Raw genomic sequence first — 16,536 nt, 5'->3', positions numbered from 1 at the left:
CTTGAGTTCGGATCCCAGAACCCATGCAAACGCAGGTGCTGCAGCAGACAGAGCCCTAGCACCTCAGTGCTCCTCCAACAAGATGGGAAGGAGGGAGGAGCATCATCCCAGAAGCTGCAGGCCATCTAGCACGGCATGCACAGCATAAAACGAGAGACCGTCTCAAACAGGGTGGAAATCCAGGACTAACACCAGGGGTCCCCTCACCTCTATACACATGCCGTGACACACTTGTGCCCTCTCTTGTATCACACACACACACACACAGACAGACTAACACTCCTGCATAGAAAGTCCTCGTTTAAGAAACCTGAATTTGTGGAGAACCGGTCTCACCACATAGCCTGGGCTGCAGTCAACTTGAAGCCTCTTATTGTAGCTGAGAGTCTAAGTATGTGTCACCATAACATTATCCTCAGAGAAAATGACAACACAGAAAGATGAATTCCCATTTGAACCCTATAGTTTAATGAACACAAAGGCGACTGTAATGAATTCTCCTTTTACTCATGATGAAACTAGGAAGAATGCTTGCATGGAAACAAGACCTATAGCTTGCTACCAAAACAGATTCCACCCCTTCAAAAATTATATAGGAAAAAAAAAGAAAAAATACATACATGTGTGTGTGTGTGTGTGTGTGTGTGTGTGTGTGTGTAAAACTTAAGAAGTAATTAATTAAGAGGTGACCCCATGTGAGGATAACGTAATCTGGGACAACACTCAGGACTAGCTCAGCCTCAACACTACTGACAAGGCAGAACAGGCTTTTCTAGAAAACATCACAGTGTGCAGAAAGACAAACACAAAATGCCACACAACTTACAACAATGGCCCTGCACACAAAGCCAATTTTAAAAGATCACAGTTAAGAGACTGGGTCAGGAGCAGGATCTTGCTAGGCAGCTGGATCTGTAACAGAGCTCTATGTACCAACAGAGGCAGGCTAACCTAAAACTCAGGCCTGGGGTTATAGGTGTGTGCCACCAAGACCAGATAAAGGTATTTTTTGCAAGTTTTCATTACAATGTCTGCGTCTTTCTGGATGATTTAATTAGCTGATCTAAAATAACAATTACATTTTCACAAAATTAATTTTTTATTAACATTTAGCAACTTTGTTTATGGACATTACCATTCTAATATATTTGAAGCATATTAAATACTTAGTTTTACTGATTTTTTTTTCTTAAGAATTCGTTTGCTTACGTAACACCAAATAAATGGCGTACCAACAGCATCATTTCAGGCAGAGGTCACCATGGGAACCTCAAGTCTTCACAGCTGAGGGTGTCAAGTCAGAGCATGTGGAGACTGCGATGATCCAGGTGTTGGACAGCATGGAGAAGGAATGCAGTTTAATGAGAACGGGAAAGTAAGGAAAGGGTTCTGTGGAGGCATTCTCACAGTGCGTGAAAGAGCAGCAAGAAGTGGTGTGAGGAAGGAGCCTGGGCAGGCTCAGATAACAAGACTGGTGTAGGTATACCAACAGTGCTACACAGCCACACAGTCTCTTCAACTTCAGAACAGATATGATCTGTACTCTGCCCCGGGGAGAAATAGAAAAAAAGACGAGCAAACTAAGGTCACTATTTGGAACACAAAAACTGTGCTTTATTTATGACTATATGTTCAAAGAGAACTCCTCTGCTCCTGCCTCAACCTCCCAAGGGCTGGGACAACTGTACATCACCACTGTCCTCCTTTTTAACCAGGTTATAAAGACAAAGAACCCTCAACACACACAGCCCTGTCTGAAAGTTCAGCCACCTCACTGCACCCAGTAAGATAGAACCTCTTGTTTGTACTGTCTCTTCCACCCGAATGCCTGCCAGGGAAGACAGGATTTTCACAGTTCACTCTCCACTTGAGGCAGTGGCCTCAAAGGTTACATTTCAATATCCCACCCTTTTAAAATATTCACTGCATATAGCTGCAAAGTCAGCTGAAACCCAGATACTCAACAGATCTGAGTCCTTGTTTATATGGTTGTTAAACTGTACTTTGGTCATTTATGTCACATAGAAGCAACTTATACTTTTATTAAACAGTTTAAGAAACATGGAAGAAGAAAATTTCAATGTATTCTAGTACTGTTAAGAAATATTTGAGGTACAGCAAAAGTTATACAGAAATATAATTAAAATGAGACAAAGTTTTGCTATTAAGTGTAAATCATCAATTCCTAATGGAAAAGAACACCAAAATATATGAAAATATTGAAACAAAAAACCATAGTGTCTGAACTTTCCCTCCAACCCCTTAGTCAGGCATCCATAAGAGCACTTAAGTGAGGCCAACAGACTGTGACCTTTACTTACCATAGTAAGATTATCTCCAGCATCCTAAAAGGACTGTAGTAACTATGGCTGTGCCTACCACTATTTGTCTTAAAAATTGTAGTATGTACAGCTTCCATGAGCTGACACATCCATACACTGTACTCTTGCATTCAGTTTTCTGGCTCCCAGGGGCTATTGTTTTAAAGTGCACTTCTGATGCTGGAGAATGTGGCAGCTAGGGGCAGCTCACAGGCTCAACGATGAATGCAAAGAATAGAGTTCATGACTCAGCATCTCACAGCTGGTTCAGAAGCAGCTGTATGGAGCAGGGACAGACCAGCCAGACCATGAATGCACAGGCATCTGAATGGCTGCGATGCTGTTCATTTGTGGTTGAAGGAGGCAGAATGGGCAGAGGACAGGACAGGGAAGTCCCCTCCACCCAGTGCCTCTATGCCAACCAAGTAGAGGCTCTGGCTTCTGCTAGCCAGTGACTCTCACTTCTACACCTGCCACCTGATTTGTACTGCTATCAGAAGGCAATTTATTACTCTTGAGCTCAAACACTTCTGACCCCCCACACTGTGTGTGTATTTTGTAAAGTTTACAAGAGTCCCAGAATTAACAGCTATATAATCTACTGCAGTTCAATTTTCTAAGCAAAAACCAGTCCATTAATGAACAAAATCACAGATAGCAGATGATGAAAGTTGAGTTTTTCTTAACTTCACCTAGTAAATCCTTTAGCAAGTAAAAGAAGGTGGGATTTATACTATTAAAATATTTTGTCCTGCTTGAGTTCATTTTACGGTTTTTCCATAAAGGTATTTAAAACCCAATAGGAACTGAAATGTAAAAATGTAAGAAACTCTTGGATTTTTCTCATAGAAAATTACTTAGCAAATGTCAACAATGTATAAGGTTTTAGGAAAGAGACAAAGAGGAATAAGAGATAACAATGCTCTCTAGACATTAAATACGCTGCAAGAGCAGACAGAACATGTACACAAGTTTTAAGAAACCAAGTCAGAATGGAAAGTGTAAGAATAGATGAAATATTAAAGACCTTTGAGGGAGACGGGGAGAGGGGGCATCAAGATAAAAGGCTCACATCAATATATAATCCATCAACCACTAAAACCCGTGAGAATAAAACAAATGGCTAAGGGTTCTAGCAGAATGCAAGGACTGCTAAGAGCACCTAGCAGATGAGGAGCAGAGTCTGCTTTCTAACTCTGCTTCTGTTAAGAATTAGGTTCTGGCTCTGGACAGTCAACTACCCAAACCCAGGCTGCCCTATCTACAAGCAGGAAATGTCACCTGCTCTACCTGCTTAACAGCCAAAGTATGGCTGAAATCAGTTAATCAAATCTTAACATCACGCTAATGAAATCTCCTAACAGATGAGTAGTTATTAACTTCTTCCTGAGTACTTCCAGTAAGGAGAATTTTTCCTTATTTCTCAAGACCGATTACTACATTCTGGATAGGTGATTCTTAGAAAGTACTTGCTGAGTAAAACCAAACCCAGAATCACAGAAATTCCCACCTTCTGATACTGCGTAGAAAAACAAAATGCAGGGAAGGCCAACCAGTATAATGTGAACTGTGAGGAAATGAAAACTCCCATTTACTCAGAGAATGATCACTTCTAACAAGAGCAGCTTGGGAAAGGCTCCAGAGGTTTCTGTTGGCTCTTGAAGATGGGAAGGGTTCTGACCCGCAGGCTTCAAGCTCGAATTCTGTTGTAAGGTCTTTGTTTAGGAGGGGCTGGCAAGAGAGCACATGTCAGGTCTCAGGGTTCTGGAAGGCGCGGTTTTAGAATACAGTGAGGGAGTGGTGGGTCCCTAAAAGACCCAGGGTTTGGCTGGAACTGGGTGATGAAGAAACATGAATATCCATCCTGCCATGTGACTGTACAGAGCCATTCTCTGAAGAGTTCTGAGTTTAATGAATTAGGGGGCACAGATTGGGATGGGGGTAGGAAACCGATGCCTAAATGGGCCCTACTGACGGACTAGAAAACTCCAGTGTTTGAGTCAAATTTGGAAACAAGACAGCCCAAGACAGAGGAAAGTGGCTTAGAAAGGAGAAACTCTACGAACATAGATTAAAAGGTTATTTTATATCTATTTGGTGAAGGTAAATGTAGTTTGAGAATCCCCCACTGTAAAACACTCTAGCATCGGACGCAGGTCTCTGTGTTCTTAAAGGCCACTTCCCTCAAGCCAAAGCACGTTTTTTTTTTTTTTGAAAGGGAGGACAGCAATGCATGATCACTAGACCCTACATTTGGCAAAGAACCAAGCTGAATTCGGGTGAGCATCTCTGGATGGATTGCTTCAGCAACGACAGGGGCCGATGTGATCCTCTTTTGAGAAGCCGAAAGTCTCCCAGCTGCTCTGTGCTAAAAAACTTTCTACTTGGGATGAGTATTCCCAGTCTTTCCAGTACGGCACATCTGATCAGCAGGACGCCGACTCCGGAGCCAACACGTCGCTACCGGGGATCTAGAGGACCCCTGGGGACCCCTGGCTGGGCTCTCCCTTTCCCTTCCCCCAAGCAGCCAGGCGAGGCCAGGCCGCGCCCGGGAAAGCTATCGGTCACCCTCCTCCCGGCGAGGCTAGCAGGGGCCGGCTCCCCTCCCCCCGCCGCCTCGGAAAAGAGGGCGGCGCCGCCCGCGGCGGAGCCTGGTACCCGGCCGCCGGCTCCGATGGCGCGCCCGCCCCATCCCCTCCAGCCGCGGCCCTCACCTCGGCCCGGGCCGGCTCGAGGCCCTGCACGGCCGCGGGCTGCGGCTGCAGCTGCTGGGCGGGCGCCGGCGGCTCCTGGTTCCGGTGGCTCAGGTCTTCGTCGGGGCCGGCGCGGACCCCGACCGGGGCCCAGAGCAGCGGAAGCAGCAGGAGCACGAGCAGCCGTCGCGTCGGCGCCGGGCAGCTCCCCCGGGCCGCCATCCCGCCCGCCCAGCCGGCACGGCGCTGCGGCAGGAGGAAGTGCGGGCGAAGGGGAAGTGTGGAGCCTGGCGTGCCCGGGAGGCGCGTCCGTCAGGTCCCGCCGCCGCCGCCGCTCAGCTCAGCGGGCAGCCTGCACCACGCGGGACGCAGCCACCGGGACCGACCAGCCGCGGGCGCTCCGTAGCTGCCGGGCAGGAGAACCCACACACACTCCTCCAACTGCCTCCGCGGCCCAACTCCCCCGGCCCCGCCCCCTGGCCAGGACGGCCTCCCATTGGCCCGACGTCAGCCTCGGCGTCGTGACGTTTCCGGCAGGTTGAGGTGCGGCTCGCGCGCTCCTCCCATTGGACCCGGCGAGCCGGGCAGGTGGCCCTGAATGATTGACAGACACTCCCTGCATCCTTCCCAGCCCCGCCGGCGGCGACCCCCTGGGTCTCCGGGCCGTGCCAAGCGACCCGGCTGCAGGCGGCATCCGACCAGCACTTCCTCAAGAGCCTTAGGCAAGGAGAGCCACAGCCAGCGCCACCTCCACTTCTATTAAATGACAAGGGAGCCCCAGCCCCGCTACTTACGTGGCACTCCCGGACGGGAACTGCCACACCTTAAAGTGGCGATCCACCCACCCTCAGCAAGTCCCAGTGCCACCGACGTGGGATATTCTTTAAGAGTCCGCATGCTGGTCTTTGAAGGCTCTCAAGTGGGAGGATTCGGAAGTAAAAGATGAAAACGTCCAAGCTTTTGTTTTAAGACCTTGTCGAACAGCCAGCCACCCGCCAAAACACGGGTCTCACATTGCCCTGGCCCAGAAGGCTTTACTCTTTCAGATGTCCTGAAAAGGTCTGGCTTTTGAAAACGTTGACTGTTGTTTACGACTATTGTGGGATGGAGCCTCTGGGGTAGGCAAAACTAGAAGATCGGAAAGAATGGTTAGTTGGGCTCTAGAATATGACTGCATTTTTTTTTTAAGAAGAGCTGAATTACCTAATTACCAGAGTTACACACACACACACACACATACACACACACACACACACACACACACACACACACACACACACACACACCCCACAAAGTGCTAACTTCGTGCCAGGCCCTGTTCTAAGTCCTACCCCTGTTTCCTCCAGCCATCCCAGCCTGGCCTTGGCCTTCCATTGTTCCTTACAGAATATGTGGCCCTTCAAGCCATAGCTTCTGCACGTTCCTGGTGTGTGTGTGTGCTGAGGTAACCAGGATGCCTCCTACACGTAGTTTGGGGTGCAGCTATTGTCCCTCCCAGTTCATTCCTGGAGTGCAAATGTTCTGAGCCCTCGTGATGCCATGAAGTAGAGACCAGAAACCCAGGCTCCTTCAGCCACCTCCTTTTTCTGCAAAGATTTGCCTTGCTCAGAAGGGCTAGGTTAATTTTTCTGGAGGTAGCCACCCCCAAACTATGACTGTCTCAGAGGAAGGGCTTCTGGCTAAATTCTAGTTGCCTCACAGAGATGATCAAGCAAATAAGCTCGTGGGCTAAAGCTGCAGGGTGCTGAGGTGCTGAGGTCCTGGTCACCAAGCTGCCATGGCCCTGGAGGAAGACAGGAGATGGGTTCAACCGAAGCTGTCCGGCCAGGGCTTCCCACGCTCGCTTCCCAGAGGGGAGCTGGCAAGGCAGGGCGACAGCGGCAGGGTCTCAGGAGCTTGGGATTTCCCTGCCCCTCGGTGTTGCCCAGCTCGCTGGCCTCAGCGGGGCTCTGCCAGGTCAGCTCCAGGTATCGGATGCCAAAGGGAGGAGCTCTTTGTGTTCCACACACAGCGATATCTCCTGGGCTATGCTTTGCTCCAAATCGAGGCTAGATATAGCTTTAACTCCTGGAGGACTCAGAACCATTAGCCTAGTCTTTAATGGCGACTAACTCCCTTTGAAAAACAAATTAAAACAAAACCAAAAAAAAAAAAAAAGGCTTTATATATTTGAAGTGCTAGTGAGTGAATCCAGGCCTTGTGCCTACCAGGCAAGTTGCTCTACCACTGAGCTACATCCTCACCCTGTTGGCATCCTTCACTGAAGAAGAACTGAAGTGTTTACTTGACCCCTACCCACTAAGGGTAGAGGAGGCCTAGTAATTCCAAGATCAGCTTTGGGGGACTGTCCTACTTAGATGTGGTCCCGCTGAAATATAATCACTAGCGGGCACTTCGGAGCAAGGAATACCATGGACATAGCAGTGTACGGAGCGTGTGTAGTGTGGGGGCTGGGGATGCAACCAAGGACCAAGTGTGTGCTGTGCAGAGGCTAGGCCCAGGGCACCCCTGTCACCTTTCAAGATGGTTTTTATTCCTGTATTGTGTCTGTTTCCCATTAGTGGAACGAACAGCAGAGACAGTTTATAAAGAGGAACAGTTTATGCCTGCTCACAGGTTTGGAAACTTCAGGCCGTGATCAGTTGGTCCTGTTGTCTGGGGATCTGTGGTGAAGCAACACTTGATGGTGGGGTGTAGCTGGAGTTTTCTCCAGTCCCACTCGGGCCCTCAAAGTTCCGAGGCCCACTTATAAAATGATCACTCAGAAGCTCATATTAATTAAAATTGCTTGGCCATTAGCTCAGGCTAACTATTGACTAGCTTTTACATCTTAAATTAACCCATTTCTATTCATCTGTAAGTTGCCACGTGGCTTGTGGCTGGCTGGTACTTTTACATTTTGCTTCCTCTGTGTCTGGCTGGTGACTCCTGACCCAGCCTTCCTCTTCCCAGAATTCTCCTCTCTGTTTGTCCTGCCTATACTATACTTCCTGCCTGGCTACTAGTCAATCATCATTTTATTTATACAGAAAGGCATCCCCAGAACTTCCCCTTTTCTTTTTTTTCAAAAAGGAAGGTTTTTAACTTTAGCATAGTAAAATTACATATCACAAAACAATTATCAAGCAAGAATGACAGTTACAATATCTAGTCTATTTATAATATCTAGTCTATTTGTATTTGGCAAAATTAAAGAAGATATCCTATCTATCCTATATTTGTGAGTCTAAGGTTTTGTTTCTAACTTATCTTTTATCATAACTAAGGAAATTATAACTATCTAGTCTTCACCTACATCAGACCTCAGAAGGATATAATATTACCTGAGAAATGAGAGAAAGACACAATTGCTGGGGATGTCTTTCTGTATCAATGAAATGCTGATTGGCCAGTAGTCCGGCAGGAAGTATATTTATAGGCAGGACAAACAGAGAGGAGAATTCTGGGAAGAGGAAGACTGGGTCAGGATACATTGCCAGCCACCGCCACCATGAGAAGCGAAATGTAAAAGTACCAGTAAGCCACAAGCCACGTGGCAACTTATAGATTAACAGAAATGGGCTGAGTTTAAGATGTAAGAATTAGTCAATAGTTAGCCTGAGCTAATGACTGAGCAGTTTTAAATAATATTAGCCTGTGTGTGTTTATTTGGGTCTGAGTGGCTGCAGGACTGGTGGGTGAGAGAGATTTGTCTTGACCATGGGCCAGGCAGGACTGGAGATAACTCCAGTTACAGTAGGGCATGTGGTATAGGAAAGTGACTCACCTTGTGGCTGGGGGAAATAAAAAAAAAAAATGTTGGGACTCTTCTCTTTTTAAAAGTATTTTTGTAAACATATACAATGTATCTTCTATTTTTGGCTGTGAGCCTAGTCTTTAATGGCTGAGCCATCTCTCCAGCCCATATACAATATATCATAATAATATCTTCCTCCACTCTTCCACTCCCTCTAGGTTCCCTCCAACTACCTCCATCTACCTCTGAACTTCATTTTCTTTCTTTTTTACTTCTTAAAAATAATCAACTGAGTCCAGTTAGTGCCGCCTATATGCACAAAGATATGAAGCCATCCGCTGAGGCATGGGCAGCATACCAGGATCCACATAAATATGACAAACCCATAGCCAACATTATGCTAATAGGAAAAAACTCAAAGCATCCCCATGAAAATCAGAACAAGGAAAGTTTTTCCACTCTCTCCACCCCTAGTCATTATAGTGCTGGAAGCCTTGACTAGAGCAACAGGCAAGAGCAAGAAGCCAAAGGGATACAAATGACGAGGTGGGGAGATTTATTTGTAGATGATATGATTCCATACATAAGTGATCTTAGAGACTTCACCAACAGAACTTGTAGGAGCTGATGAATATATTCAGCAAAGTGGTAGGATACAAAATGCACAAAAACGACTAGCTTTTTTATTATTTCATGTGCGTTGCCTGCATGTATGTCTGTTTGAGGGTGTCAGATCCCCTAGACGGAGTTACAGACAATTGTGAGCTATCATGTGGGTGCTGGGAATTGAACCCCGGGTCCTCCGGAAGAACAGTCAGTGCTCTTAACCACTGAACCATCTCTCCAGCCTGGACTAGCCTTGTTATATACCAATAACATGCAGAAAAGAATCTGGGAAGCAATCCCACCACCAACACACACACACACACACACACACACACACACACACACACACACACACACCTGGAGTAAATCTCACCAAGGAAACGGAAAACTTCTTCCATGGAAATGTGAAGACACTGAAGAAATCACTTAAGGAAGACACTAGATGACAGACAGACCCTTTCATACTACCCCTTCTGAGCGCATGCTCCCAGTCACCAGAGTCCTCTTGCTAGACCCCAGCTCTTAAAGTTCTGAGCCCCTCCCAACAGCTCTAAGCTGGGGAACCAAGCCTTTGGCACATGGATCTTTGGGCAACTCTCAGGTTCGAAGCTATATAACATACTTCTAACAAGCCCTCGAGGCCTCCATCTGCTGCGATTAAACCTTCTGTCTGTCCAGCCCCAGCACCTAGCACGTTACCTAAGCGGGGAAGGTGCACTTACTGCCATTCTGCTGGTAGCAGATCCTCATCAAATGTTTATTCTGAGCCAGGCAGAACAGTCCTGAATTGACTCACAAGGTGGATATTAAACTCCTTTTAATGTTTTCGAAAATGAGAAGTTTAGAACCAGGAATTATCCCTGAATTTCATAGCTATCGAGTGACAGAATTTTGTTGGATTCCTGTTGTTGCCCGGTGTAGGAGAATCCAACCATCATACCAGCCAACTAGCCCACAGTGCGTGTTTCCTTTACCTGTCAGGAGGATGACCTCCCTCCACCCTGGGTTTTATGGGAAGAACTATTTCCTCATCTCTGGAGATGGAGGATAAACTGGGGCAGGAGAACTGGGCACACTGGACTCCTCCCTCCATGTTGTTCCTCTTGGGAGTCGCAGCCCGCAGGGAAAGATGGTATCGCTGCTCTCCTGGACCTGGGTCAGGCTCCGAGCTGTCTTCTACTAAAGCTCTTGAATCTGGATGCCGCTACTAGCCCAGCCCATCTGGCCACTACCCCTAAAAAAAGAGAGCAGGGGTGGAGGGGTGGAGCTGGCTCTGTCACAGTAAAGGTCTGTGGCAACAAGATGGACAAGTTAAATTCAATCCCCAGAATCCACATGGTGAAAGGAGAAAACTAAATTCCCCCATTTGTTTTTTTGCCATGCAAGCGCGCAGCGCGCACACAAACACACACACCAAGTATAATAAAAACAACAATAGGCACTCCCTCCAATCTGGTCTCCTATCTGTCTGACTCTATTTTCATGCTGAAGTTTCTAAAGTAAGGAAGAGAGCCCTTCCCCAGCACCCCAGAATCAGCCCCCAAATAAATTAAAAATCATTTTGTTTGTTTGCTTCTTTAAACACTTCATGAAATAAAGACTGGTTAGAGAAGATAAAAAAATAAAATAAAAAGGAAGGGGGTGGAGCATAGAGTGGAAATGTCACTCTGAGTCAGCTAAAGGTCATCCAAAATTAAAAAGACACGTGACAAATTGGAGTGTAAGTGGATGACACATAGCAGTTTGCAAAAAATATTTCACCTCAGCTCTTCAGTGCATACCTAGTATGAGAAATAAAGCCTGGTATGCGTGCTAAGCCCCTGGACAGCGTGGAGATCTAGAAGCTGGTAGATAAGTCCAGCTGGTCCAGGGAAACTTCAAACAAGATTGAGCATAAGTTAGAAATGTTTCATGCATTAAATGCAATTCAGAAATAATTCATGGAATTTCCTGGATTTCTGCCTAAATCAGAAGCCAGGCTGAACGGTGGAACATCCAGAAAGAATGCTAAGTAATGAATGCTCCACCCTCACCTGTGCAGCCATTTGCTCACTCTCTGGGATGTTTCACAGACATTTCAAAGTGGGAGCACAGCAGGTCTTCTGCTTGCCTGTCCAAATCAATTCTTCCCCTAGGCTTCCATATGAGTGAAAGGAACCAGCATCCACGCGGTTGAGTACCGGTCTTCAAACCCCACACCCAATCTGCTAGCAAGTTTGGCTGTCTCTGCCTCTAAAACAGATCCTAAATCTCTTCGTTTTCCCAAACAGGAGTCATTTCTCACGGGACTGTTCAATGTCTTATTAATTGGCCTTCCTTGCTTCGGCTCTTCTTGTGGTCCTTTATGTTTGCTTTGGTTTGGCTCTGAGAAAGGGTTGCATGTAGCCCAGGTTGGCCTCAAACTCCTGATCCTCCTGCTTTTACCTCCCAGCGGGGGAGGATTACAGGTGTGTGCCACTGCACTCACCTCTTGCAAGTGAGTCCACAATCTAACCAGCAGCCAGAATGGGTTTTAGAAATGAAATAAGGCATTTCATTCACCTGCTTAAAGTTCCCTAAGGAGAACTAGGGTGTTGGGTCGGCTGGTAAATGTGATTGTTACACAACCAGAGTTTGGCTCCCCAGAATCAAGGTAAAGGCAGGACAAAGCATGTGTGTGTACTCTCTGCTCTCCGATAGTGAGATGGGAGGCAAAGACAGGAGAGTCTCTCAGAAGCTCACAGGCCATCTAGCCTGGGGTCACAGTAGCAACAACTAACATCTGTCTCTAACAAGGTAGAAGGTGAGAGCCAACAACCGAAGATGTCCTGTGACCTCCATATGTACACGGGTTCACCACACACACACACACACACACACAGACATCCACATATTCACACCACACATACACAAATGAACAAATAAAAACTCTCCAATGACATCTAAATACACTTAGGATAAAGACCAAAGTCCCTGCCCCTGGAAGATAGATTATGTAACCCTGCCTCCTTGCATCAGCTCGTCTTTTACCTTTCTCCACCTCGTGGACCATGCCCAACCAAACTTGCTTCCATCTCAGGACCTTTGAACTTGCTGTTTCTATTTTTAGAACATACCTTTGCCTTACCTCTAGGAACTTAAAGGAAGGAAATAGACTTGTTAGGCCCTTTAGCTCCATCTGATCAAGTTTTCATTAGTACTGATTAATTGCTATAATAGGGAGCATGACCTCAGGTTGATCAAACACTCCACATGTTCAAGGGAGAATTCAGAGATCAAAATTCTTATGTAAAATATCCTTTTTTTTTTTAAAGCTGGCAGTTGTAGCAAACTAGAACTACATCTACATAGTCCTAACATAAAATGTCAAGCAACATTAGCATCAATTAGAAGGGTTTCCCTTCCAATCCAGCAGACTGGACTGGAGATCAGGGATCAAGGTTCCTTATAGCTTTGTGCTGTCATTCTTGGGGTGTGAACTGACCTTCATGACTCGGTATGTCCTCTAGGATCTAGCTCCTAAATCTCAGGCTGCAGGATGCATGTCAAGCTGTTAAAATGGGGACACAAGGCAGCCATCAGGTACATTTTATGAAGTTTCCACAATGTGTATCTGCTTACATCTTATCGGCTAGATTTTAAACTCCGGTTACTGACAGCTACAAGGGAAGCTGAGAAATGCCAGGAGCTTTTAGTACAGAAATGAAGGGGAGTAAACCCACTGGGGTCAGAAATTAATAGTCTATGTTGAAGTAATAGTAAAGCGAGAAATCCATGGGAGTTTGTTTTAGGGGTATTAGGGAATTTATTAGGCTATAAATTGAGGAAATACAGTTACAAATACAGAACCGAGTAGACAGCTGAAGTCGTCCTCTGTTCTGACCAGGAGTGAATCCACCTGGCAGTTTGATCACACAGGAAGCAGGAAGCAGGGAGAAGGGGCCTCTTGCCCCCTCACCCTTTTAAGAGGTCACATACAACAGCAAGATGCACCACCTCCTTCAGGCCATATAGGCAAAGGTCGTGAGTGGAGCAAATACCACTACATAATAGTGTCAATTAGGGCTCTCCACAACAGTAGACCTAGAACAAATATGAGCTTTTTAAGGCTGGAAACTGAAACAGGGTTTTTTCTATTATAATCCTGAAGCAGAATTCTCATTCTCATTCTCCCCCCCACCCCCTCTCTCTCTTCTTTCGGTTTTTCAACTAGCTCTGTAGACCAGGTTGGCCTTGAACTCACAGAGATCCGCCTGCCTCTGACACCTGAGTGCTGGGATTAAAGTTGTACACCACCACCACCTGGCCAGAATTTCTTATTCCAAAAGACCTCAGATTTTGCTCTCAAGACATTCAACCTGTTTGATGAACCCATCAATTTGAACCCATCCATTCAAGACTGACTGCAAATGTTACATCTATAAGATATTTTAAGAGCAAGCTAGACTAGTGTTGTTTAAACTACAACCAAAAAAAAAAAAAAAAAAAAAACAAACAAACTTGACTATGTGTCCCTGTGCTTTTTCCATCATGATCTCTATATCTCTTGCCCAAACTAGCGGAAACACATGAATTGTGAACCAATAGCTGAGGAGCCCCCATGGAACTGGACCAGGCCCTCTGGTTAAGTGAGACAGTTAATGAGCTTGAATTGTTTAGGAGGCAGCCAAGCAGTGGGACCGGGACATATCATTGGTGCATGAGCTGGCTTTTTGGAACCTAGGGCCTATGCTGAGACACTTTGCTCAGCCTTGAAGCAGGGAGGAGGGGACTGGACCTGCCTCAACTGAGTCTACCAGGCTGGACTGACTCCCTAGAGGAGACCTTGCCTTGGAGGAGGTGGGAATGGGAAGTGAATTGTGGGGGAAGGCTGGGGGATGGGAGGAGGGAGAACAGGAGAATCCGTGGCTGATATGTAAAATTAAATTAATTATAAAATAAAAATAGTTTTTAAAAAAAGCCAAATTGACTTGACACATAAAATTCAGCATCACAGTAGTCCAAATTTTTAATTTGTCAATTTTTAAAGAGATTTGTTTGTTTTAGTTAATGTGTAGATCTGTGTGTCTAGTGTTTGTGCACTGTGTGCATGAAGTGCCTACAGAGGCCAGAAGAGGGCATCAGATCCCCTGGAACTGGATCGACAGGCAGTTGTGAGCTGCCTAATGTGGGTGCTGGGAACCAACTTCAGGTCCTCTGCAAGCATCATCTCTACAACCCCAATTCAAATTTTTAAAAACACTGTCAAAACAGTGCCTGTCTGCGGGCTGCATTTCACTTGCGTCCTGCCTGTCGGTAATCTTCTTCTATGTGTTTGAACAAGCAGCTTAGCCCCGAGAGGCTGACAGTGTGAAAATCCTATACTCTAGACTCTGCCTAGAACTAGGATCTCACACACCATAACAAGCTCTGCAGCAGAACTACCATGTCCAACCCGCTTTCTGGGCCTGCGCTCAAATAGACAGCCCTGGTTCTGTTTGGGTTTTGTCAGTTTAATTTTTGATTTCTGACCACTCTGCCAATGGGAAACTATCTCAAAAACAAAACACTTTTCTCCACTACCCCCTAAATTATTTTCTTTATATAAGCCAAACTTCTGCTGCTATTGAATGGTTTAGAGAATTGGTGGAAGAAAAGAGGAGATAATTAACTGGGGTCCACAAAAAGCCTATGGCCTTTTCAACCGGTAATTACCAGCCATGCATGCACACCGCCCCACTCCACAGAGGAATGTGACTTCCACACAGTTCTCAGCCGTCTTTCAAAGTTGACCTTGAGACACCCTGAGAAGTGGGGGCAGGGCCACCACTGTTTTGTCGCAGATCTGCAAGCAGGCTTTATGGATTACAAATACCTTTTCTGTTTCTTGTGTGTGTTGTAACTGTCTTCCCCAATTTTAGAGACTCCTGTATGAACTCTTCTGTTGTAATACTGCACACACTGGCATGTTTTTGGAGTCCGTTTGAGCCATTTAAGAAATAAAGGACTAGAACAGGCCCATGAGAGGCACCAACACAAAAACTACATCACTTAGGAATCTGTAATTTTATTAAAAATTGGAAAGATAAAATATGTTCAGTTGCCTTGTCCAATAGCTTTGGGTAAGTATAAATTCCTATAATAAATGGGTTTATTACAATAGCCATCAGACAAAAATAGAAACAAGTATAATTCAATACATCTGTGTCAGCTGCACAGGAAGCAAATTTATCTGCTGGAAGTTTTTTTCTCTGCTATCTCATTTTCAAAAGCAAGTCATCTCTAATGTGATTCTGTCTCTACTATAAAGTCCATTGAGAGCCATTTTTAAAATTTTTATTTTATTTGTGTGTGTGTGTGTGTGTGCAAACACTTTCATATATGTTTGTGTACCATGTGTATACTGACACTATGGAGTCAGAAGAGGGTGTCAGATCCCCTGGAGCTGGAGTTATGGATGATGGTGGGAATGGAGCCTGGGTCCTCTGGAGGAGCAACAAGCACTCTTAACTGATGAATCATCCTCCTAGTACCTGAGAGTCACTGTTTCTAAAGAAACGCCCAAACAGAAAGCTGGTTCCAATAACTGCTCTTTGAAAAAAATATGACACGGCATCCTTGGATAGCACAGAACATCGATGAACACTCCCACAGGCCTGCTACATCTGAATTTGATCTTCATCTGAATGGATTTTTATCCTGATAAACTCATGGTTTTTTATATATATATTATATTATATATATAATATATATATAAAATGGACAGGCACTCATAAGTAAAAATAAGTCTCTGTGTATTTATTTGAGAGCTGGGTGGCAGGCCCCTGAGGAGTAAAAAAAGTCAACCACAATGTATTTTCTTATACCTACCCCAGCAGTACATTATTTTAAGATAGATAAATTCCTACTCTGTGGTTTTATATGGAACATTTTATGAGTACACACTATCTTGCATTTTTTGCTCTTTTCCTACACCCCCTAAACATTTATGGGTGGTATTTGTCCTCTTTCATGACTTAACAAAACTTGCTGACAGCCTTGCCTGAGGTTGAGGCTGGCTTGCTTAGCCTAGTGCAAAAGGAAAATGTGGGCGCCCTGCTCAAAAGGCAGGAAAGGTGCACAGTAAAAGCTTCTACTACGAGAGGGGAAATAATGGTTCATGAGAAACCACAAACACTTAAAAACGGCCAAAATAATATTTTGATGTTATCATTTTATATAG

The 16,536-nt window shown here is 45.4% G+C and overlaps 1 protein-coding gene across 1 annotated transcript in view; it reads right to left on the bottom strand.

Moving 5' to 3' along the window:
* Window positions 1-5,507, bottom strand: part of Tmem165 (transmembrane protein 165) — a 29,497-nt gene extending 23,990 nt beyond the window's left edge. Inside the window, exon 1 of the mRNA XM_028857505.2 lies at window positions 5,036-5,507. Within this exon, the coding sequence (XP_028713338.1) occupies window positions 5,036-5,236 (201 nt within the window). The 5' untranslated portion in view covers window positions 5,237-5,507. The remainder of the gene's footprint in view (window positions 1-5,035) is intronic.
* Between the last annotated feature and the right edge of the window lie 11,029 nt (window positions 5,508-16,536).

Source organism: Peromyscus leucopus, chromosome 10 (assembly GCF_004664715.2).
Source record: "Peromyscus leucopus breed LL Stock chromosome 10, UCI_PerLeu_2.1, whole genome shotgun sequence".
Lineage (NCBI taxonomy): Eukaryota > Metazoa > Chordata > Mammalia > Rodentia > Cricetidae > Peromyscus > Peromyscus leucopus.
This window is presented reverse-complemented; position numbering and strand designations above follow the sequence as displayed.